Source organism: Larus michahellis, chromosome 4 (genome assembly GCF_964199755.1).
Source record: "Larus michahellis chromosome 4, bLarMic1.1, whole genome shotgun sequence".
In the NCBI taxonomy this organism is placed as follows: Eukaryota; Metazoa; Chordata; class Aves; order Charadriiformes; family Laridae; genus Larus; species Larus michahellis.
In genome coordinates, this window is record NC_133899.1 from 51,198,191 (window position 1) to 51,224,455 (window position 26,265).

Consider the following 26,265-nt stretch of genomic DNA (forward strand, 5'->3'; position numbering starts at 1 on the left):
TACAAAACTGACTTGTGCGAAACAGTACTGAAAAATTAATTAAAAAACCTGACATTTCACAATTAAATTACTTTTATGTGATCAGGGAGCATAAGAAGTCGCAATAAAATACTTCATATCTATTCCCTGTGACAAGACCCTGTTCTGAAATGAGACTTTTTTTGTTCTGGTGGTAGCGGTTGATTACATTGTAATCAAGTGTCTATGGATTTAAAAATCTTACAGTCTGTGAAGTACTTACCTTTTGGCTCCACGGGATGTGTTCAGTACGTGGACGGGATTCTCTTAAGAATCTCTCAGTGCTGTTCTTGGTGTGGCGAGCAAAGATGTTTCATTTGTAGATGTGCTATCCCTGGCTCCAGGGAGCCAAGTAAGAATCACATGCTCTGAAGTGTGGTTGATGTGTGAGTTATATGTGGGGGGGAATGATGTGGTAAATTTCAGAGAACGGGACTATTCCAGTGGTATCACAGTGAAGAGCACGCTGTACAAACTTAGCACTCTACCCTGCAGAGGAAGCACCTCTTATCTCATGTTCTACAGACACAGCTATTGCCGCTTTTTGTTGCCTAACAGATGAGTAAAACTTACCGTGTCTCACAATAATTCAGATTTTTCTCCTTCTTAAACAGTTTTCCAATATTCTAAAACCTTAGCAGGAAAATACTAACTTTTGTATTTGAGCTGTACACTTTGACACAGGAAGACTTTGTTTACCAGTACTTTCTTAAAAGTGTTTTAATTCTTTGTGTCTTAGCAGGCTGAAAATTCTTAGAAGCACAGACTATGAGATAGCCTCTAATTTAGCTGTCCTTACCGTATAGGCAAGTGGTTGCCCAAGTTAACTATAAGTGACAAAAATCACAATACAGTATGTTTTCCGTTAAAATTAAAACACAATAAATTGGTTTAGTAAAATGCAGCCCATCTCCTAGAACATGTGACCAGTCACCTAAGTGAACCAGTGACAATGGGAGAAACCTCTGACAACTATGCAGAAATTATGATAAATCTGCAAGCCACCCTATAAAGAAACTGCATTTGCTCCTCTGTTGGCCTGTGGTGCCCAGAAGCCACAAATCAACGTAGTGGACGGAAGGGAGACATTCCGGTGACAATGGGCACTGAGTTGTCCTGATGAATTGCCTGGGTTTGGTCCTCTCTCAAAATTAAGCTCTGCTCACTGACAGGCAGCATTTCTACTGAGAAAATAAGACAATATTGTGCTGTAACACATCTTAGCGTTTGCATCAGTATAAGATCTCTCACAGTGTTACATGGTTTATAACATGGTTTTCCAGTTTATGGATGAAAAGATTTTATTTATTAATTTTTTTTACTTGAACAGAAGCAAATGGCTTTGGCATTCATTACTTCTGGCACATAGTTCTCTTTATTTTAAACTAGTACTGCATGGCTGGTTTAGGGTAAGCATGAGAATGCAGCCATCTGCTGAAGTCAAGAGCATCCTTTCCAAGCTGTTCATTAGGAGGACAAATCAGAGCTACGTGAAGTGAGCAAAGCAAGTGGCAGATCCCGGAATCAGACTGATGAAGTACTTTACGTACTGCTGGCAGACATTAGTATGATCTGTGACAAATCAATCTTTCATAATATAAATACTTCTATTATGGTACTCTGCGGGGTTGGTTGGTTTGTTTCGTTTTTTTTAACCTGCATGGAGGAGCTCCTTTAAAATACTTAATTCCCATTTGAAACCCCTCTAAAAGGAGACCTGAAATCATTATTTGGAAAGAAAAAAAATCTGACAATGTCTTTCAAATATATTTTGTTCTCTTTTTCTCTTTTTAAAGCCTCTTGGACAATATCGTGTGTAACTTTTCATGCTGCTGTTTGCTTATGAAGGAATTCTTGTGTTCATCAATGATTTATGTCCAAGATGTTGTGAAATGCATAACATAAACTAGGAAAAAAAGGGAAGATTATTTTACATGTATTACCCTCGGTTCTCTGAGGGCTGACCAAAACTCGCAGAGGGAAGTTCCCGGGGGAACGCCATTGCCATGCATAATTTCCTATAACTGTCATCAGTGAAGGCCTGTCCAACCCAGTGATCCTAATAAAGAGATCTTGGCATTCGGTGTAGTGGAAAATGCAAGGATAGGGGGCAAGAGAGGCTTTTTCCATGTGCTTTTCCCACTATCTGTAGCATACCAAAAAAAAAAAAATCAACAAGAAACTGTTCCATAAGTTCAAAGAGAAAGCAGCCCGCCCTGGAGCTGGCCTGGGCAGAGGCAGAGGTGAGCGACAGCTGCCTGCAGGGCCCCGAAGGCTCACTGGGGCTGCCTGGCCCCAGGACACACAACAGGCTGCTCCAGTTTGAAACGCTCGTTGCTGCCCGAGCAGCTTTCTAATGGCATTGTTATTGCCGAAAGCCAGGTACAGCTATTACTCTGGCTGAGTGGGACATAAAGACAGGAAAAGCACGAGTGGACAGTGTCCTGCCCTCCCCAAGTCACTCCGAGAATCAGGAGAAACTCCAACCGTGCTGGCTCCCGTCCGAACTTTATCTCATCAGAGCCTGATCCTTGGCCTTTTGCTTTCCCTCCCCACATTCCCCAGCCTGGAGGGCAAAGGGAAACGAGCAGGGGCTGATGGGGTGAGGAAGGCTCCTTCTTGCACAGGAGAAGGGACTGTGGAAAGGTCTCTGATATGGGGAAGCCAGTCCAAGAAGAGGGTGGAGCAGAAGAGGCCCTAGCCCCATAAAATTTACTGCCTTCTGTCACTGTTGCCCTCAGACAGTCTCCTATAAAAAATAAATTGCAGCTCCCTATACTTGTATAAACACTGCTTTGCTACTTCATGGTTTCAGTTTTCTTTCAATGCTGCTGACCTGTTCAGCCACCCTCTTACCACCACTCCACCCGGAGTAGAGTGCTGTAGCGAAAGTGAATTTTGCTGTCTTTCCGGTTGCAAAATTCTGTGTTGCTGTGGCTGAAAAGTCTTGACTCATTTCTGCTTCTTTCTGTGCTTTTTTCTAAAAAGCTCCTAGTTGTTTCTCACAAAATATTTTCTAGGTTTGGCGCTTATTCCAGCTGCCGTTACCCTTTCTTATTGCACGATAACGCTATCTGCCTGTGATCTTCTTTTATCCCCTGGCAGTCTATTTCTGGATTGTATAAACATTTCCCACTGTGAAGAGAACCCAGCAAAGAGAAAGGCAGCCTACCAATAGAGGAGTGCAATGTTACAAACAGGACTAAGTAATCCTGTGTCTGCTTCTTCCATGATCAATGCATTAAAATATAGAATAAAGAGATGAAGCTGTTCAAAAGGCGTCTGCCTTTGCTCTCTCCACTTTTGTAACAACAACTACTAGAAATTGCAGCAAGGCACATTTATGTCAGGGCTGGCAAGCTCTTTTCACGGTATTGCTGACATTTTCCATGAAATCCTGACACTAAACCACTAATAGGTGCTCCTATGAAAGACAGCATGTTTTTCTGATTACCAAGGAAGCCAAAAAGAAAGAAAAGGAACATGATGAACTAAAAAAAAAAATAAGGAAAAGGGGGGAAAAAATGGAGCGTAAGAAAGCAGAAGGGAAGAATATTAAATATAGGACAGGAAACAGCAACTGTTCAAGGTGCAAAGGGAGAAGGGGTGGAAATGGGAGTGCATAGAACTTTACCAAATACAAACAAGCAGAAGATTGGCTCAAAGAAAAATAAGAATAAAAAGTCTCTCTGCCCAATACTGTTTAAGTTTTATTACTCTTGGCAACAAGAAATGCTTTTTTTATACAGACTTCTAGTCTTTAAAGAACTTCTAGTAGCTTACAACTCCTACTCTGAATCCATGCTTGCCTTTGCCCAAGATGTTACAAACTATCACTCGCCCTCTGTCAGGCGAAGCTTCATGGGACAAACGCTGGTGGCTCCTGCAGCCAGCGACCATCTACCTGCTACATCCAAAGCATCTTGGATTTTGGTTACAAGTTATTTGTTGCCCTTTGTGAAATGAGGCCTCTCCTATAGTGCTGAAGAGTCACACCATTACGATAATTAAGAAATTAAGACACAGTGAAAAAAAAAGACGTATTAATATTTTTTAAAACTGTGGGCACTTTGTTTGAAGCATTTTCTCCCTTTGATTTTTAGTTATTCTTAAGAGGATTCATAAGTAAAGAAATGCTTCTATGAGAGTCCTAAACATTGGGGACACCAGGATGAGATTTACTTTGACTAGGAGCCAATTTTTTTTTTTTATTTTTTCCCTAAAGCCAATTGTCTAATGCTGATAGAACTGACGTTGCCCTCAACAGCTTACCTCAACTACAGGAATGCTGCTGCGATCTAGCTGCCTTTATTATGGTAAAGAATCAGTGCCTCAGCATGATCTCACTCTGGATCACCCCTCACATCATCAGCTCTTAACAGGCTTACAATTTGGGTGGATTACTAAGCAATTGCTGTAATAGAATAGTGCTGGGAATTTTATAATTTTATCATATTCCGTTTTGGTTGTAAAAAAATAACTTCCTAGAGGAGTGTCATTCCTGGAAAGTGTGTCAACTCACGGTACCAGAGATGAGCTCACTCTGGAGTAGCTCTTCAGCAAACACTGTTCAAAAGTACAAAATTTGTACTTTGGACAAACAAATGTAGCTCTGGAAACATAAATATGTCAGAACGAGGCCTTCACCTACAGCATACTAATGGAAAACAACATTTTAACACCTTTTCAGTAGTGGTTATTGTTATGATTGCTTTCTTACATTCATACAACACAAACTCACCACAGTTCACATATGAAGTCTCTTTTGAAATGTACAGGTATTTAATTAGCTTGCTTTGGATACTACCCTATGATATACTTCCTTCCAAACAGGCTGGAATTAAAACAGAAGAAGGGTCCTCAGTTTTAAGAATAGAAGATATTTTTTTCAAAACAGGCTGTTGAAACTCAAACAAAATTGACAGATTGGAGGAAGCCATACATAGGGAAATGCAAGTTATAGGATGCTGAAACTTGTGTGCAGGAAGAAAATACGAAAACACCATGCTGGCACCATGCCCCAAAATGCACCACAAATATTTACGTACAATTAGAGAGAGACACACACAAAAACCCCAAATTCAATGGAGGACTTCTGTTCCTAATTAAAACTGATACTACTTCAACTCAGCAGCAACAGCAATACTAACACCCTCATTTGTAAAAATACTCTTGCATCGATATCTATTTTCAGGAGGAGCAGCAATGGAGCCTCATGTTAAGACCAGCTTTGCTTGCAGGGGTGTGGAGTGTTAACGGCAGGTCACATACGTGGAGCAGGCTGATTTCCTTTGCAGTTAGGTATTTGCTTTAGGAATGGACTGTAAGGATGAGGATGGTTATTCAGAAAGGTGAAGTGTGTTAAAGCACATTAAGGCTACTCTGCTGCCTGGCAGAAATTGAACGCAGAATATGGTGTGCGTTGCATAACAAACCAATACAGGGTGATGGTGATGCTGTTTTGTTCTGAATATTCATACTGGGCATGGGCAAGTGGGACCACATGGGAAGGAGGAAAGAAAGGAAAGGGGGCAACGGACACATCAGCACACTCATTAGAGCCGCAGCTCCCTCCCCATTAAATCCAGCCGACATGACAGGAATCCAAGCCTAGAGACAGTGCTCAGGATCACTACATTTCCTCCTGCCTCTTGTTTTAATGTACGTACGAATTATCAAGTCTTACAAGCTTGCATTGCTTAACTTTCACAAGTAAGTTACCATCTATGAACAGTCAATATGCAGGAATTCATAGAATTTCACTCACCTGTTGCTTTCTGTCTTTATTTGCCCACTATGATCACGCTGATTCTACTGCGTAAAAATTTGGGCTTCTATCCCAGTGTGACACTGTTATTAATGCTGCTTGAGGTAGTTATGCTGATGTTGGATTCACAATCTAGCTGAAAGTGAACCAGTCACTGGTTTTGTAGTTAAAAAGGCACACTGGGAGATTTTAGACCACGTAATGCTATACTGCAGGTGTCTCTTCCTCGAAGTTTATGGCATCCATCACTGCATGCCTCCTCCTTTCAGGGCCAGCTTCAGCACTAGCAAACAAAAGGACTGTTTTTCATATTGCTCACCACCATATCAGGCGATTTTGATAACCCATTGGCTTGCTTTCCACAGCATGCAAAATGATTTCTTGCATAGTGTTTCTTTCCTAATCCTTGGATTCCGTTTAGCGAAAGGCGAGGCAGTGACTCACACAGACCTGGATAATCCATTCTCTGGACAGCTCAGCTGACCCTGCAGTTTGGAAGCGCTCGTCTTAAAGGCAAAGAAATTAAAACCAAAACCAACAATAGCCTGTAAATCAGAATGTGTCACGAGCAATCCTATTCTCTAAATAAATATGCATTTATGTCTCTAAATGTACACGGTCCAGAAATTCTAATATCTTTAAGATAATTATCTGTTCCCTTTTCTGTTCCTTACTTTTGAAGACACATACTTAATCTGATCAGTCTCATTTGACTTGGAGTTATGCTAGTCAAACTTGGCAACGGTGACTCATTTTTTCAAGTTTCCCCATTGGGATGGTAAAAGAGCATTGTTAGATCAAAAATTCTGAGCCAAGATAAGTTACTGAGGGAACAGAAGGTCAATTGTCTGCAAAGTTACCTTCTGTCCTCAGGCAGCATGTTTTGAGATCCTCTGTCTGTCACCCTGGAGAGGTAGAAAAACTAGAAAAACTAGTGAAATCGGGGAGACTATCATAAAATACAGTAGAGTTTAGAAAAGGAATTCTAAAAAGAAAACACTTAAGTCCGGAATGCAAAGATTGAGAAGAGTAAATAAATGAACAGTTAAGCAGGAGGCTCACCCTACACCTGAACCTATCTCTGATGAAAGTCTCAGGTTGCACGCAATGGAATTGTAAATGAATTGAATTTCAAGTGCTCTGAAAATAGGGGATATAATGATACAATGCAGAGACATGGACAAGACAGATCAGCGGAAATTTGTTCCAGATGGTAAAATGGAAATACCTTTGTTATTAGAGACCTTAAATTCCAGAAATGGAATTTGTCATTGCAATTATCTGTTAAAATGAGAACAGTTACATTCTAAAATGACCAGTCCGATTGACTGAACCGTCAGAGTAAACTTACACTATTAAATTGAAAATTCCCAGTGAAGTTCCTGGGCACTGAGACACACTATCACGGGAAGGGTGCCCATCTACACTACTAAATTCTTCTAACGACCAAAACTAGGTGGCTGCATACAAATTGCTTATTGGAATTGGTTCCTGGGATGTTCTAACTTCCAAACCATACCCATGAAATATTTGCAAGTGCGCTAGCTGGCAACTCTCAAAATCATGTCAAAGAACATATTACTCATTTCTAGTATAAATAACTGCATTCCTGTTTCCAGTTCTATTTAGTTTATTAGCATAGGTTCTGCCTTAGCATCCCAGAATCTCTGCTTTCAGTACATACAGAACAACATGATGGTTTATTTAAGAAAATGGAAATTAGTATACGTAAAAACTTGCTCACTGTTAGAGATAGAATCCAATTATTTTTCCCCGAAGAAATATTTTTTACTTAGAAACTGAGACGATCTGTTTTCCAATATTGCCTCCATTCATCATGGACTGGAAAGCGGCTTCAAAAGAAATGATGAAATAAGTTAGTGCCAAGACGAATGTGTCCAGTAACTTTCAAAAAAGAAAAAAAATGGTGGAAGCAAATACATTAGCCAGCTCCCTGAATTAAGAAGAAAAAAGCTACTCTGTAATAAACTGCTAAGGGCAGTTTTGTGTAATAATTAAAAAAATATTTGTAAGCAACTATTTAGCCCTATACAAGTTAGCAATTACATGTGCTGCTTTTGTGATATGGCATACAAATACCAAACAGAAAGACAAGGTGTGACTGGAGAGTTCTCAAATGCTGTGGATTTCACGAGCCTTTGTGAAAGGAATATAAATACTCAATGTAGTGCAATAAATGCCAGAAGCTGGTGCAAAATAATAAATCTTTGAGTAATCAAGGTATGAAATATGACTGCTATATTTGATCAAAATCCTTAAAAATACATATGTATACAAGTAAGTAGCAATAATTAGTATAAGTTTTAATCTATAAAATTCAGATATTGCTTAATTATACTGGTTTCAAATCTAGTGGGATTAAAGACTAAATTCTTACAGCACATCTTGAATCACCTGACTCTCTAGCTTTGTCTCACTGGAGTCTCAGTGCCCCCTTCATTTTTATATTTTCTTTGCTACAGATTTTTTGAACAGGCTACAGTCTATTTTGTTCCTTTAAATAAATTATTTTTTACTTTGTTTAGCAACGTCTAATATGCTTGCCCCTTTCTTGTGTGTACTTTTCAATTTATTTTTTGTTACCAAATTCAATAACAAGCACTGTTAGAAATTGGTTTTTTTAAAGCTTAAGTTCAAGCTTTCCAAAATACCATTTCCTTACACACAAGTTCGAGGAAATGGGCAGCACCTTGAATCTGTAAGATCAGGGTGATATCATCAGCTGCTAAGGTAGCAGTTTAACAATTCACTCCCCCCCCTATAGTAAAACAAAGAAAAAAAACACCCAAATTTATAATGAATTGGGTTTTTTAACATAAAATATTCTTCTCACAAAACTTTTTAATACCTTGTGAAAAAATATTTTTTATTATAACATAAAAATCGTGTTTTAGATCAAATCCAAAAATCTGAATTGGCAAACAAAACAAAGGAGGTAGTTAAGCTCTACTGTCATTGTATTTAATCAGACTGCTATTCTTAGAAAATGGTGTAAAAATCTTACCACCAATGTTTGCTAAGCCTTCTACCACGGTCTCTCTGACCTGTCAAGGCAAACAAGTCCTTTTAGCTTTATTCAAACAAGATTAACATTTCTTAGAAACATGCCATGAAACTGCCAAGAAACTATCAAAATCTAAAGGATTCTCTTGCTACATTCGACAGTCTTTCATCAAGAGAGGAGTGAATACTTTCTGATAAAGCTGTAGGCAATTTAATGCTTCAGTCAGAACTGGAACATCCCTGCCCCTGCCAAAATTTCATGTTTCAGGATTTTCCCAGGAAAATTTACTGATCACCTGAAGAATCAAAAACTAATGTAGACAGACCGCATGGGGAAGGAATGGATAAAGCATCTACCCATCACAAAATAATAAATGGTGGTTATAAAGCTTGAAACAAAATTTCAGACAAGATCCGCAAAAGCATTCAGGACACTGACTATTCAGGAATTCGAAAGTAAATATTTTTGAAGGTCTGATCCCTTAAGTAAAAAAAGCGCTTGCACTCTATACTGAAAGAAATAGACATCAGCAGCATGTAATTAGGCAAGTCTGTCATACTACAGTCACATCATCCTCAGCAGGTATCTACTAAAACAGTGCTACTTAATAAGCTTTCAAGTATACTTAAACACTCATAAAAACACTTGTTCAATAATGAGGCATGGTAAGAGAGCCAAGGACAAAGACATCAGACTTCTTGTACTCAGACCGTGATCTGAAGACGTAGTATCAGAGGCCAGAGACTAGATGTAAAAGTTCGTACCTTCAGTTTGCCTTCTTGGATCCACTGACAGAGTTGTAATACACTAGCTTCTTGTTTGTCCATATAGTTCAACACTAAGAATCTTTCCCTGTGAAAGAAAAGAATGGGCCTTGATTTAAAAAAGGATGGTAAGCATAGTTTGAAATCTTTACAAATATTTTCAGGAAACAGCGTTATTGAAACGGAAGGATTATGAGTACTAATTACACTGGGACACAGCTCAGAGCTTTGCCAGCTTGCTGAGTAACATCAGTCTTAGCCAAGTAATTCTGGTCAAGTATCAGAGACAAGAATAATAAAAATCAAGTAGTATCACCAAAATAAGCAAATGTCTATAAAATGTGAGTGAATTCCTATTCTTTCTTACTTTTTTTTTTTGGTGGTAGAGAGAATAATGAATGGACCTGCAACTAGATGGTGAGTATAAACGTTCAGGCTCCCCAAAATTTTGCATATCCTGCTATCACAGCTGCCTACAGCAATCAAGAGAAACTGTAACGATCATAAAAAATGATAATTACTTGTAGCAATGTACTGACTACATTCTCCACTACCTTCTACTACACACGGTGTATTTTAGTATTTTTATCCATTTTTTAAAAGTGCAGACAACGGTAACAGGGACAAGAAATGAATTTTAATTAGAAGAGGTCAATCCATTTGCACAGAAATCAAAAGTCTCCCCAACTTTCTGCAATGCAATGAATGAAAGATCTCCTAAGACTTTGTTCCTAATCTCTTTCCTAGCTCCACCTGAATCCTGACAGGAGATTCAGCAATTCCCAGAGTCATAACAAAAATTAATGGTTTACCCTGTATATATATCTGCCACTCCTCAGTCCCATTATCTAATAAACCCCCAAATACTAAAAATGTAATTTCAATACAATCACTGCATCAGCTGCATCCTTTTTTAAAAAATATTTGATTTTGTCTCTGCCTGAACTACTACACCAGGCAAGAAGGCACTCTGCAAAACATGTGAGAACAGAACCATGGCAACACCTCCCCTCGTACTGAAGAATCCGTCAGAGACTCCAGGACTAAATCAAGCAACCACAATCAAAGCATAACAACAGACAACTATATTAACACATAACAACATCCTTTCCCATTTTTTTATGCCGATACAGACAATTGTAAGAGAAAAGATTTACTGACACTGCGATTACAGTTTCCTTTTTTCATATGGCAACGTTCTGTTCCAATTACACGTGCCTGCAGATGTACAGACTATCTTCCAAACATCGGAGTCACAACATCACGTGCGCAATCTACCTGGAACCTGGTCACAAGTTCTGGAAGAGAAACGTACCTTGTAATATTTCTTTCTTTCTGTATTTTTTCTATGTCAGGAGGCAGCGGAGGAGGATAAGGCACATCTTTGTTATACTGAGAAATCTGTCCACACAGGATGATATGGCTGTTCTGATTCATCTGTTTGGGACAGCACAAAGTGAGAAAAATTACACTTCTTGGTCTCAGAAACTAAATTTTCCAGAGATGCAATAGATTATATTCCAAAATTTTCACATGGGTATCCTTATTTAGAGCCACATTTCCTAGAAAAGAGTGGGAGAATTGCAGGCTGTCCCATTAAACCTATGACAACATTCAAATAGATAAATGCAGGGCAATAGCGGAAAAAGAAATGCTATACAGCCCAAGTGTAATTTAAAAAGGCATTAAGGACAAGGAATATAAGAAATTGTTATCTTACTGTGTGCCCTTTTTGTCAGGAGGAGAGGGGCAAGCGGACAAGGAAGTTGGATACTTCTAAAGAAGTGATTTAGAGCTCCCAAAGATGGCATTGCCACCAAAGCCTCCTGCCATGAGACAGAGTAGTTTCACGCTAACGAGAGGACTGGTCAAGACCAGGAGAGCTGGTCTTTTGTGAAGCCAGAAAACCAAAGCTGATAAAACACAAGACTACTACACCGACAGACAAGATTTTAGAATACCACCAGGTCTCCTGGACAAAGAAGTGAGAGATGAGAAGCAGAAATTGTGTTTCTATTACTACACTGCCAGGCTAGTCCAAATGACAGACACTGGTTTCAAATACCTGATTTCTCCTCAGGACCAGGATCAGCACCTGGATTAGATCAATGAAGTGGAAAGTCTGCTCTGTTGTACTGCAGGCTCGTCTCCAGCATGAATTAATTCAAGGCTGAGCATGCAGACATTGGAGAATGACTAGAATAAACCCGACAGCTGGTATAATCACCTGACTTATTACTGTGTCACTGATGTCTCCACCAACATTATCAAAGTAAACATCCACACCGCCTGGGCAGAGTTCACATAGCTGCTCTGCCACATTCCCCTTCTTGTAATTGATAGCAGCATCAAACCCCATTTCTTGGACCAAAATGGAGCACTTTTCATCTGTGCCAGCGATCCCCACCACTCTAGAGCAGCCCTCCAGACGCCCGATCTGCAGAGCACAGTTTAAAAACAAAACAAAACAAAACAAAAAACAAAACAAAACCCCCAAACAATAAAGAGAAGTTAGATCATTCATCTGCATAAAGGTACCAGTGGGAGGAAGGGGGCCTGAGCGGGTGTTACAGTTATCCCACATCCAACTAAACCCCAAGCAGCAAAGTTCAGGGCACACTCCCATCTCATGTGACACCAGTGCCTCTTGTCATTCCCTCCCCACACATAGAGAAGGGGCACGTACAACCAAAATCTGCCATCTTTTCAAACTCACTGGCTGCAGGACATTTAATCTGTGGAGTCACCAATGACTGGCAGTACTAGAGAGCCAAATATAGTATAAAATCACCAAGTACCAAATATAGTATAAAATCGCTAAGTACCTTAACATAGCTAATAAAAGGCCAAAAAGATTGGACAATAATTGATTTAAATACATTTTTCATAGATCTACTTATGCATTGTTTCTTCATAACTCCTCTTTATCAGTAGGTCTTAAGCTTGCTTAATATTTATTGTGTTTGTATATATGTATCTGTGTGTGTGTGTATATATACATGTAGATACGCAAAACCACACCGCAACATGTTCTGTAAAGCTGAGGAGGATAGAAGGGCTGTAAATCTCAAAACCCAAAGGATGTCATGGAACACAACATGAAGAAGGGTTTACTCCATTTTTTTACTGACTATTTTCTACTATAGAAAAACAACGAAAGTCGCCAGTCAATTCAAAGACTGTGTTCAAATGGCAGACTACTATACAAATATATAGTAAATAAATGTATTTATACCATCTACTTTATTTATGCTAGTGACAAGTAATCACCTTGGGATATTTTCTCCTATCTCAGTTCCACGAAGCTGAAGTTTCACACCTAAAATCTTTCTCAGTAAGAATTTAAGCCAGATCTGTGAAACTGGCTCTTCCCATGGAGTTATACCTGCTCACATTTACAATGATTTTATCTGTATGTTTACTAACCAGGATGTTTCAGAAAATAAACTTGGTAACAGAGTATGCTTGTAAGTCTTAAGCCTACCTACCTGGCCAGCCAAAGAGCCACAGGCACCAGCTGCTCCACTCACCACCATTGTCTGATTTGCACCCACAGCCACGTGTCCTTTCTCCCTTATACCTAACAGGGCTGTCAGTCCTGTGATGCCAGCTGCACCGAGAAAGTAGGAAAGGCGTCCATTTACAAGTTGTGGAACAAGCTACAAAACAGAAACGCGTGGTGGTGGTCGTTTCTTTTTAAGGTGAGGCTTGCTATCTGATTATCTAAGGATAGAAGACTAACTCAGGATATTTACCAGGCAAGGTACAACTGCTCGGGACAAGCTAGCTCTAATTAGCTTTACCTTAATAATAAGTTTTATACAAAATGAGACAAAGATTTTATTTCCATAGTTTTAGAAAAAGTTTTTAAACGAAGTCACTGACAAAAACTTAATGGAAGTATCAAAATGCCGTGGGGAGATCCAAAGCGTCCAGCAATAGTGAACTATCCCTATGTTAGCATAAAGGATAAAATATCACCGTCTTATCAAATATTGTGATTTCAGATCAGTGCGAAAAGGTCCAAAAGGGAGGAGTTTATTCAAAAGTATACATTCCTAAACTACAATAAGTTTCTGTATTACACGAGGACGATCAACACAATAACCCTAATGCACTGTTACCTCTCCATTTTCAACTTAATATTGAATAACCTTTCTTCTGCGGATGTAAAATCTCAAGTAAAATCTTTCACTAGCATATGTTAGTGAAATAAACTGAAATAAATACATCTAAAGCCTTTTATGTCTTATGACTACACTCTCATGGATCAGGTGTTCTACTAGAATTAGAATAATTAACAGAATTAATTAACAGAAGCAGCTTCAGGGAAATTTATTAAAGATCCAACAATTGAAATAATACTGGCATGTCTGGCAACCAACAAAAGCATTTACATTTTTCTTTGTTAATAAAAGAGATAAATGGACACAGATTTTGCCGCCTGTGAGCCAATCTGCCTTTTGAGAACTGGTTGCTCCAATAACAGTGGCTTGGTTTTAACTAAGAAATAGTATCATTAGCAGCTATTAAAAAAAAAAAAAGAAAAAAAAGGTTTAAGAAAAGAAAATAGTGACAATCTGGGCTTTGCATTTACACTACCTTTTGTAGGAAGCTTCCATCTAGAATTGCCACTGTCTGCCAGGGCCAATTGAAGGAAGTTACGAAGTCTCCTTTAGCAAGGTTATCATGCTTGCTCTCCTCCACAACCCCAATGCCGCCACCATCAGCAACTTCAGACAGCTGCCAGGGCAGGAGGTAATCTGAGCCAGTATCCTCATTCATTCGGCAGCGCTGAAAGACAAGGCTTTAATAAGAGCCTCTGGTTTGTTGAAGAGTTCAAATGAAGTTGGGGATGAGTTATGTTTAAAACTTCAAACACAAAGGGCTACTCAAAAATCTCTCAACAAGCCCCAAATATTCATCATCTTCACTTAGATCCCTCTTTCCCCTCTTGTTTGCTCAGTACAAAAGGAGGACGGACCATTCTGACCTCCTCCTGCAGCGTTATCAAAGCCAACACGTTCTATAGATGCTGCCTCAAAGTCAGCCGTGCAAAAACGACTGGCTTGGATCTGATGAGAATCCTATAAATGCCATTCCTTAACTGGATGAATCATAGAAATGTAGGATTGAAAAAACAACCCACAAGTCATTTAGTCTATGCCTATGCACTGAAGAACAAACGTCCGTAGGCCATCCCTGACAGAGAACTGATTAATGAAACATTTTAAAATCTGAAGTCTTTTCTTTATATCTCCCCCTGTAGCCTGAGTTAGTACTTCAAGATGCTTAAACTTTTCCTTAATTCCCAAGCTAAACCTACTTTCCTGAAATTAAGACTCTTCTTTTCTACTATCTCCATCTATGCCGGGAACAAAAGATCAGAATACTCTTTATAGCAAACTTTTACGTACTAGCAGACCATCTGTCTGGTTCTGCTCCTACCTTCACTTCCATTTCAACCCAAAACTCTCCCAACCGCGATTCCTAGTTTTGCAGAATTAGGTGCATTAGCTGATTATGGCTTCATTGACTAATCCTCCCTCTGTTTCCATTGTTTACAATGTATTGACACATTTTTGTCTCACCATCACCCACTTAAGGAGAAAATTTGACTTTCATTTGTAAACCAAACCACTAATAGCTAAATAGCATTTAAGTTGAATCATTTATGTGTTTTGTCTAGAATTATTTTGCCCTCTCTTGCTTCATCATGAAATATTCTTCCTCCTCTACACACACTCCCCTCAATTAAAAAAATACTTCCTTCCATGGCAAAAAAAAAAAAAAAGGTTAAAAATGTATATAAAAAAAGCAAAGTTCAGAAAAAGACAATAAATCTGTAATGGTATGCCAGGGCTCATAGTCTCTTCTTGATCCTATAAATTCATATTCCTATGTATATCACAGGCACATTAATGCCAAATTCCTTCTCAATATAACTCCATCAGAATGAACAGAATTACTAAGTTACACTGGAGATACATTTGTCCTGTAATTGGATGTTCAACTTTGATGTTAAACATCATGACAGGTACAGAGTGGAAGATATTTTAAAAAACAAATTCTGGCTTAGCTCTAAGTCCATCACCTACCATGTAAGGGTCCACCGAGAGATAGAGGGTTCTAACACGCACTTGTCCCACCTGGATTGTATCTACTATTGTACTTTGTTCCAGTCGGAAGTTTTCAGCCACCGGCACTCCATTCTTACCTAGAATTATTTTAAAATCAAAGAAATAAATTATTCAATATAGAGCTTCCCTTAACCAATATGGAAGGCCTGTTTTCAAGGTAGTCCTTTTTAGAATACGTTAGGCTGTATCTTTACTTAGGTATAAACCTACCGACCAACTTTCAGATTTCATTCCACAGACTATGATTTAAATGGGCACACTGCCACCATCCAAACTGAAGACCTGCCGATCTGTCAGCTTACGCTTACCTGGGCCAGCACCAGGCACTTGCCCTGACTGACGGTTTCCATGCTGTTCGCTACACATAATTTTTATGAAGAATTAATATAAATGAAAAAAAAAGGGGGGGGAGGGTGTCTGTTTCCATTCTCAAAAAATGGTTCTATATACAGTAAAAGCTGAAAAGCCCCTAACTTTCAAAACAAAGACATGTATTGGGACTTCTCTCATATAACAAAACCCCTGTACGCTATTTTTCCAGTAGCAAATGACCATAAATTTTAAACAGGTTAAGTTTTAAACTCTCACCTTTCAGTCTCTTTTGACTCAGTGAGATTGGGGAAATACAGACCATTGCCACTGCACATGCATATGGGGCAAGAGCATCTCTTCACAGCTACAGACAGACCTCTTTAAATTAAAGTTTCCCAGGAACACCTATAAAACGTATGCCAAGAGCCCTAGAACCAGAGGCTTCATCCTCAGGTTGGTACCACACGCAGATCAATCAGACTGACATCTGGTACCACCGGCACTAAAAGGAGTGAGCCAGATACCCGTGTATGTTTTAAGTCAGAGTGACGGGGCAACTACAGCAGGCTTGCGTTAAAAGAGACAGTCCAAACAATAGTTCTTACCTCTTAGGACTATTTTGGCATTGAGCAGTATACAATGCACCCCAAAAACTTAATGAACGCATGTGGGTCTTCTACAACAGACAATTTAGAAACTCACTACTCAAAATATTGTGCTGACATCCCTAACAAGGCAAATGTGTAAGCAAGGAAGTAAACAAATCCTTAAGAGTGTAAATTTAAACAATAAACGCTTCAAAACATGGGAAGAAGAAAAGACTCGATATTTACTAAAAGGAAATAAAAAATGAACAGTAACAAAATACTTTATTTTAGTCATCTCTTAAAATGCATAAAGAACAAATGTCAGAACTAAAAAGCAATGTTTGCTAATCTTTCTTCACTTTGAGTCCCTACACTTAGGGTTTTCTCATTTATTATGCATTAAACCTTTTTTTTCTCAAAGAAGAGTTTAGAAATCTGTATATACAAAATAAATAAATACACTTCACAGTAAACTTTATTGCTGCATGCAATATTAAGATATATAAATGTCAATATCTTAAGTTAGTGTCTGTTTCTACCCTTACCATTTTGGACCATTAGACAACCACAACAAACACATCATTCCTTTATCAGAGAGAAATACATACCAGGGCGTGAATTCAGCACTACTCTCTGTATAATCATCCCTGCTTTTGCAGCAATTTCCCACCAGATTTCTACAAAGGAAAACATTGTTTGAAGGTACGAAACATAAATTTGCTTGAAAAAGAATACGGGGCAAAGTACTTAGTAATTTGGAAACTGGGGATGAAATATGGGCCTCACCAACTTCAGCATCCATGCCCAAAAATCATATAAAACCACCTAAAATGTAAAATAAAAAAGAGTTTCCCCGTTTATCTTGTTAAAGCCGTGATTTTATACAATGTCACAGTCGCACCTCCGGGAAAGTCTGAAAATTATCATGTACCATGCTCCTTGTAAGATCACCACCAACCCCTACCAGATTGTAGGAGATGGGTGCGGTTTATTTTCCTGTACTGACTGACTTGAGAACACTCTGTTCCCACCTAAAAGACACTGTGGCAGTTTTGCCTGCGTAAGTCAGGTGCAACTCAATAAAACGCATACACGCATGCCAGTAACAGCAGTATGCAGGTATATCATAAAAAGAGATTGTTGTGTAAGATGTTTCACATGAAACAGCAAGTCTTTCTATTAGCAGTGCGTTTTCTCCTAAGAAATTGTCTGGCCCAGAGATGAGAAAGAGTTACATCCCCATTTGATCTGTTTTACTGAAAATTTTCTCCTAGAATTTCAACAGTTTAAAAGCGGACTGTAAATGTGTGTTCTTGCAACCGTGAGATGCCAAAGTGATTAACAGGGAATGAACCTGATTTAACAGAAGAAAAATCATGGTCCTATATGCTTTCGGAGCTAATACATAATAAAAATGTTCTTACTACTATTCTCAGCTGAGTGCCATAAATAACCGACCTCCACAAAGACCCAGGACTTTAAGGAATGAAACATGATAGCTGATGTCTTTGTTATAATGTTTGTTTTGCTGACAAGAACAGCAAATTGGAGTGAAGCTCAACAGATGAGCCTAGGGAGAGTACATCACCACCACTTGTCCAACACCTTTATTGTTTGAACATTGTGAAATACAGAACCTTCTGTCTGTGCTGTTGCAGTGCTTACATTACAGCACTCACAGACCATCAAGAAGTACAGCCTGGTGTACTGTACATAATACAAAAATCATCTGGAGAAAATGAGCATGTCCCTGGCCTTTCCCTCTCCTCCTGGCCACCCCTCCACGACTGACTCAAACCAAAAGTATCTTGTTCATAAACCAGATAAATGTTTGATTGTGTTCAAACTTGAAAAGCTACTTATTAGGCAAAAATTATTCAAGAGTTACTTTTGAAGAAATTATTCAATAAATTATTCAACAGATACTTTTCAGCATTGCAACATCGAAGGGCGCTACAAGAAAAATTACGTGAAATGGATCTCAAATGTGTCTTTACAGCATCATATCAGTGAAAAATAAGTGACCTGCACAGTTCTTTGGACAGAACAATGCAGAACATCAGTCTACAACAAAAGGAAAAAAACCCCACACTTTGATGAAGTTACTAGTTACTGTTTAAAAATAAAAAAATGAGCATTGGAAATACAGGAGTTAACAGTTAAGGAGTGAAATAAAAATCCGTTTTTATACTCACACAGCTGATACAATCTCTGGAATAAATATACTCATGTAAAACAGTAACAGGAAGGAGGGCCTAAGATAAACTTTGGCCAATCTTGGGTTCAGCATCATACTCAGCTACAGACTTCCTGTGTGATCGTGGGCACACCACTTTGTACTTCTTTTATAAAATATTTTTCAGAACAAAGTTCCAAATTTGCCTAACAAAATTACATTCAAGTGGCACAGCTGTTATCCCCAGAAAAATTGTCTTAGCATCTGAGAATTTGTGCTAATTCAACGAGCATTTTATAAACTGTGAGATATGCCCAGTACAATTTAAAAGGACAACATATTCTAGTAAACAATTTGCACACATACAGAAATTGGCTGAAGTTTATAACCACTAATGAGTGCTCTGTGCAGAAATAATGAGTTAAGAATGTAGTGAATATAAACCAACAGCGATCTGACAGCTCACATGAAATCTGGGCAAATAATTCCTCTACATGCTTTTCATATTCAGTTCAAATCTATTGATGGCGTTAAGAGTTTGCTCCACTGCTTATAAACCATACAGAGTAGGCAGAATTGCTGTACAGCTCATGCCTTACAAAAAGGCCCACTGTCAGAACTCCTGACCCAATTTTTGTTATTTTGAAACTAAATACCTGTATTATGCAAACACAAAATCCCAATCTGAACAAGAAGAGATGATGAAAAGCATTTTTATTGTGCCTAACACATACTTGAAGTATCTGCTTTCTATGATAGTACAGAGAAAAAAATTAGATTTCTTTAAAGAAAAAAGCCAAAGATACTAACATATTAAAAGAAAGAAAAAGCAATACAGAGTGGCATAGAAAGATGAGACTGGAAAAAGTATACAGTGTAAATTCAGATTACTTCTTTGAATGCCTGACATTCTGAGGGAACAAAATGGTGTTGATTTCCCAGGTCATTTTCACAGCTTTTGGTGGAGAAGCCTGTGTACTAATTCAATTTGAAGATCTTCCAGATACTGTGAGTGGATGGACAAAAAACAGGGCTGGCAACTAAATTGTCACTCATTCTATGGCAGCTGTCAGAGTAAAATACAACACTGGAGATGGACATTTACTTCCAAATATGACTGCACTTACTCTACAGTGGAAGTCAGTAACACCATTACACAAGCAAATGTTCACACTAATATCATAACATAGCAAGAAACAATCAAGCCTTCCTCACATTATAAACAATACAGAAGTGACTAAAGAAAATAAGCAGAGGTGCCATCTTTCAGCCCCATAAATTGACGAAACCTTTTGGAGAAAGAGAACAGATTTTTTTTCAAGTGAAATAAAGGGGATTTGTATCATATACATAATCCTTTTCTGTATACATGGAATCCCAGTGTGAAGGATGCTTTTGACTCTTTTGGGTTTTTTTTTTTTAAAAGACCAACAGGCAGCAACACGCATTATTATTTTTTAGCTTTTCCAAACAAAAATAATGAGTTAGTTTTACTCCTTAAATCAAATGGAGTAAAAATTAATTCCAAGTTTTAGCATTGTCATTCTATGCTAAGATCTCCTGACCCACCCTGTGAGTACCACAGGAGCATTAAGCAGCACAACAGCCGTACCTTCAGGGGAGTCTCAAGTATGTTTTAGCTCAGTTTTATTCTTATCCCTTCTCCCCTTGCCTTTCTTTTCCCATTTTTGCAGAAAGAGCCATGACAACCCCTTTTAAAAATGTTAAATAAATTTCTCAGCGCTAAAATGCTTCACTTTATTTATCCTGGGCTTGATTCCTATAATTTCTTTTTTCTGAGACTGCCCATAAGACACAGTTTTCAGTTGCAAATATTTTTGCAAAACAATTCACCTGCTTCCAAGTTCTTAGAGCCTATGCCAGGCTCAGTCTAGTAAAAAAAGGAAGAACAGGTAGTTTATTCCTCCTGTATCAGGTGTGGGCAGCAGAGAGGAAAAAGGCAGTCAATCTAAAAGGAGGAGAATTAAGACTGGAAGTCATCTGAAACTGTGGTGTCAAATTGGCTGGAACAAGGATCCTCAGAGGAAACTCAAAGAAAGAAATTTCAAGGAAGAACGACTCTGAATAAGGAACATGAAGGAAGGAAAGATGGGAAGGACTGGCACTAGGAGTCAGTAAGAACAGACAAACGTGACAAGAATAGCAACTTAAGGGCCAGTAAAGCAGGGAAGAGAGAAACAGAATGGAGAGAGAGAACTGGAGAAACTGGCAACGATGAATGAGACAGAACCATGCAAAATGAGATGGGAATAGATGGGCAAAAAGCAAAAAAATGGTAACTGTAACTGGCAAGGTGAGGAGAATGGAAATGGAAAAGCAAATGTAATGGCTTAGGCACCAAAGTCTCCACCACACCCGTAAGGAGCTCTACATTTGAAGAACGTTAATTAATTGCAAACTCAAGTTTTCAAAAAGTAGAAGCCAGAATCAATGCTGTCATGAATGGAGAAAAACACATGCCGTAAAAAGATAAATACTTTAATGAACTGAACTAATAAATCCAGATGTCATAGTATTTTATGTCTCATCACTGAATTCTCTGGTGTAAAGTTCCTCCCATAGTGTTTTCTCCATGTGGATTCTCTGACGCACTGTAAGGGTTGAGGGCAGGCTGCAGTCTTTCCCTCAACAAAGAAAGAAAGGTGAAAAAGGAAGAATGACAACAGTAGTAGGATCTTGATACAGCCAATTTTTTTTTTAACAAACAAGCCTAATATCTTTGAGCTTTTGATCAAATTTGACAGACAAACAGAGCAAAAGTTCCAGTAAGTATATACACGCATATCTACACACAATAGGATTGTAAAAACTTTACTTTTTCAGATCTAGGTAGTCAAAAAACGCTGAAAGCTCTCAGGTCCCACCTCTTGGGCCTTTTGAATTTTTTTTTAAATAGTTGCATTGTATTGGAGTTGCTGAAAATTGTTTAAAAATACCAACACACAAAGCCTAACTTTTCTCAGCGGAATTTCAAATCAGGAATGAACACAAGAATGCAGATTGCTCCCGGAAAGGCAGGAACACCACCTGACATTTTTTTTGAGAAGCCTGTGTGCAATATGCAGGCTCCCACACAAGAGCAATCCCAGAGAGTGTACCGATTATCCACTTGCCTAGGTGTGACCCAAGGCCAAGTTAGAAATCACTGCTGTCAAAGGTGGAAGAGCCTCTGGAGACTGTCTTGCAGATGGTTCAATAACAGTTTCAGAAGCTGCAGACAGAATAACGTAAGAGAGAAAAACCAAGAGAGGTCAGAAGTAATGAAAGATGTTCAGTTTTACAAGCTACACAGTGGCCCTGATGTGGATGCTGAGGAGGACTCCTTTCCTCAGGGATTCCTCCACAGCCCCAGGCCACGGTTTGACCTAGGGGCTCGGTGAGGCCAGGCTGCTGTTCTAGAGATCAGGCAATTCCAGTCATACAATGGTTTAGGTTGGAAGGGACCTTAAAGATCATCTAGTTCCAACCCCCCTGCCATGGGCAGGGGCACCTCTCACTAGACCAGGCTGCTCAAAGCCCCATCCAGCCTGGCCTTGAACACTTCCAGGGATGGGGCATCCACAGCTTCCCTGGGCAACCTGTGCCAGTGTCTCACCACCCTCAGAGTTAATAATTTCTTCCTCATATCCAATCTAAACCGGCTCTCCCGACCGTCAAACCCGTGCCCCCGCCCACCCTGCAACCACCACGCGCCAGTCCCTGAGGAAGCGGCTCCTGGGAAGGAGGGCGGGGGTCCTGCCCCCTTAGGGAGGGCCCGGTGAGCGCTGCCGAGCCCTCCCCAGGCGAGACGAGGCCGCCGGCCCCCACGGTTTTACACCTGGCACCGGGGCACGCTCATCCCGACGGGGACGGCAGGCGGGCGGGCGGGCGCGCGCCCACCGGCCCGGTCTGTTCCCTCAGAGACTCGAAGCCCCGCCGCGCCGCCGCCATCGTCCCCCTCCGCGCGTGGGAGGCCGCGTGGGGACGGTTAGAGGCCGGCTTTCCCCCCATGCTTATGCCACCACCGCCGACGTCACCACACGCGAGACGCTCTCGCTCACCTTGAGCGCGCCTTGAGCGCTCCCGGCACCTTCGTCGCGGGGCGGAGAGGCGGCCCCGCCCCGCCCCACCCCCCGCGCGCATGCGCGCAGCCCTGACACAGGCACCGGCTGCGGCACAACCCTTAAAGGGGCCGTGCCCGAGCCCGGCCCGCGACAGGCGGGAAGGGCCGCAGTGGGCAGCGGCCCCGACTCCTCAGCCGCCTCCTGTCGGCAGCAGGTGCCTAGTTTTGTCGCGTTCTCCTCCCTCCATTTCGCGGGGAGGGGCTGGTGGCGCTGTGGGCCGGGGTCTCCCGCCTTCCTGTGTGGGCGAGGTAATGGCGGCCTCACCTCCTGAGGTGCTGGGGTGAGGTGCCTACAGCTCCTGAGGGGTTTTTCTTTGAGAGAGCGGGTAACACTGACAGATGCTCACTCCTTGCATGTTCTAGTGGGAGAGATTTTGTTCATTGATGCAATATAACACTGTATTGCAGCCGTTTTTAGAATTCCAGTAATGTCACAGTTGTGTACAATATAATGTTGTATTTACTATATCCATCCTTTTGCTATGCTTGAATACAGCTGAAGAGACATCTTTACTTCAAGAACAGGCTGTAGGAGGATGAATAACTGAAGAGCCAGAGTTTTCCTGGGATGGGGCTCAGGTCCTGGAGCTGCCTGACTTGATGACTGTGTAGTCACCCTGCTGGGTGTCATAGTGACTCACCGTGCTGGAAAGGCAAACAGGTCTGTGAGGTGGCCACTGAGTTGGTGCAAACTACTGTGGAGCTTTAACTGACCACTCAGAAAACTGGAAAAACTCTTCCAGACTAATGATCCAGATGACTTTATTTTCTGCCTCTCACATAAAGGCAGGCAAAGCCTTTCTGTTGTACAATATAGGTCGAAGTGAATGATTTGTATTTGTGACACCATGATATACAAAACTTTGCATTTCACATTAGTTGCAATAACTTCATTGGAACTCATATGGTCGGGAGGGTGGTGGAAGAGGTATCTTAATGTTGTAGCAGAACTGGTATTAACTAGGAAAATGAAATGTAACGTAATTGAAGCAACCAAGGGAACCTGCTGCTGCTGCTAAAAATCCTCTATACAGCCCCAACATCATTTATAGAGAAACAGTAACTAGATATGATTTATCTGAGATTAAATTAAGGAACTAACTACTAGACAATATAGGTTTGTTAATAAGGAGGATATTCCTCTCAAGAGAGTAATGTACTGTAGGCCTGGTCAGCAAAGCGAGAAAACCACCTGGAACTGCCAAGATTAGAGGAGAAGCAGGTAAAAGGTAATTTTGGCAGGGGGAGATCGCAACCACAGACTCATTGAGCACCTACCCAAATGATACCACCTACTCAAAAGAGAACAATAGAAGAAGACAGAGTTTGCGCACTAATTTACATAGGAAGCAAAGAAATCTCGGACACTCATTAAAGAGAGTAACAATGAATATGTATTAATTGTTAGTTTTTGAAACTAAAGTGTGCTCCCTTGGGATGAGCACCCCATTTCTGCGCATTAACGGAATAAACTCGGAAATACCTCTGCTCCATGTGTTACTGGCTTGCACACCGGGTAAAGAACCCAGACGTGTGACAACATTAGTAAGGGGATTCATACCTCCATACTTTTTTTTTCCCCAACTTTTATCATTTAATCTAATGAAAGGTCAACATCTTACTTACAGTGTAACGCACTGTAAGTAAGTATTCAGAGTTGAAGTTGTCCCCATAGTTTCAAATGGGCATATCTTGTATGTAGAAGGCCTGCATTAATGAATGAATGCTGACTTGCCTCATACTTATGCAAGAAAAGAGCAGCACAATTACTACAGAAATAATTATTTCAGAAACCAATGTCACATGTCATTATATGAGCAAACAGGAAAAGATTATGAAGTGTATTAATGGAGAACTCCCAGTTAATTTAGAAGTAGTATATCTCAATGACTAGTAATAATTGAAAGAAAAGTGGGGAAAAGGTATGCTGTATATGGGCACATCTGCATATTTTTGTTTCCATATATTATATAATGACAATACAACTTCAGATACTTTATAAAAATACCAAAAAAACCCAAACCCACCCCAACACATGAAATGGGCTTTCAAACTCTCTGTTCAACCTCACTTTCTCTTGCCTATTATAGGGTGGCTTTCTATCCTCCACAAACAAGGTTATCCTGAAAGGTGGTTACAGCAACCATCTGCAGTTTACTGTTTTAACCCTCATGTTCACACACACCCCGCATTGGCTCTTTTGTTAAGTACTTGTCAAGTGAAGCTATTGTGAAACAAGCTTAGGTGTGAATTTAAAATGCAGTATCTGTTCTGCAGTGGCTTGCTTTATGGATACATGTTCTACTCTAAGAACACCTTTTTGTGGTTCGCTTAATCCACCTCAGACTAAGCTAAAGCACAGAAAGTCACACTTCCTATGAAACAAAACCGTCCACGCAAACTATTGTGGAACGGTTATTACGTAACAGGTATTAGGGGTTATTACCACATATAAATACGGCTAAATCAAGCTGGGTGTCATCATTTTAAAGTCAATCAGAGACAGGGCAGAGATGAAATGGGGGATGTGTTTGTGCTGGAAGATGGTTGTGGTCATTGTCAACAAACCATTGCTGCCTACTCACATAGGGTATGTCATTCAATTGGGCCTTTCTTCGCTGAACAGATGCTTCCCCCTAATTCAAATTTTTCTCTAACTAACATCAGGCAAACTGGAGAAAGCAAAAACATTTCTGGCCACATGGTGGGATTAAAAAGACTTTGTCCCCTTTGATGTTTTTAGAACAAAAAGAGAGAGAGAGAGAGAAAAAAAAAAGAGGCTTGTGGATACAAAGTCATTAGCTCTGAGAATCGTGTGTAAATTTGGACAGAGTGTGAAAATGAAACAGCAGTTTCAGAACGGTTAAAATCATATTTCCATAAATTTTAGTGAAGTCTACCACAAAAATTAAAATAGAACTCAAAAATAAAATTCTGGAGGCTTTCTTTTTTTTTTCTTTTCTTTTTTTTCTTTTGTTTAGCTGACTGCCAAATCAACTTTTTGTTCTTGTTTACCTGCCCTTAATATAGAAACAATAAACTTTACATATTCTGTCTATACTGTGAGGCATTAGTTTTTGAAGTACAAAGTAAACCTGTTTATTTTCCAAGATTTGCTGGGTTCATGGATCGTATTGGTAAGAGTATGTAATAATAATTCACCTTCTGATTTTTGATGTTCATAGATAATTTACAGTCTCGGGACGTGTGCCCTTTCTTTGTTATTTTTAATTAATATCACTAATAAGTAGTCTTTTTATATCTGTGTAGATGAATAATACAGATGTTGCTTACGTAATTGAGATGCAGCTGTGTTTTGGCCATCAAAATCCTCCGGGGTATGTTTGAGCCCT

At 39.8% G+C, this 26,265-nt stretch overlaps 1 protein-coding gene across 9 annotated transcripts; it reads right to left on the reverse strand.

The window, feature by feature from the left end:
* Positions 1 to 4,877: 4,877 nt before the first annotated feature.
* On the reverse strand, positions 4,878 to 22,924 carry PTGR2 (prostaglandin reductase 2). Of its 9 annotated transcripts, none has more exons than XR_012586701.1 (13): positions 22,851 to 22,924; positions 21,924 to 22,021; positions 17,222 to 17,290; positions 15,673 to 15,791; positions 14,177 to 14,368; positions 13,063 to 13,233; positions 11,802 to 12,011; positions 10,890 to 11,011; positions 9,575 to 9,662; positions 8,811 to 8,850; positions 7,530 to 7,638; positions 5,786 to 6,068; positions 4,878 to 5,339 (listed from the first exon to the last, which is right to left on the reverse strand). XR_012586701.1 is itself a non-coding variant. In XM_074584704.1 (12 exons), the coding sequence occupies exons 3-11, from the start codon at positions 17,256 to 17,258 to the stop codon at positions 7,574 to 7,576; spliced, it is 1,044 nt and encodes a 347-aa protein (XP_074440805.1). In that variant the 5' UTR covers positions 17,259 to 17,290; positions 21,924 to 22,021; positions 22,851 to 22,924; the 3' UTR covers positions 4,878 to 6,270; positions 7,530 to 7,573. The 9 variants fall into 9 exon arrangements, 4 of the variants coding, with proteins under 4 accessions (XP_074440805.1, XP_074440804.1, XP_074440806.1 ...); XR_012586700.1 differs by having other exon boundaries at positions 5,786 to 6,270; XR_012586699.1 differs by lacking the exon at positions 21,924 to 22,021 and having other exon boundaries at positions 22,851 to 22,920.
* Positions 22,925 to 26,265: the final 3,341 nt, after the last annotated feature.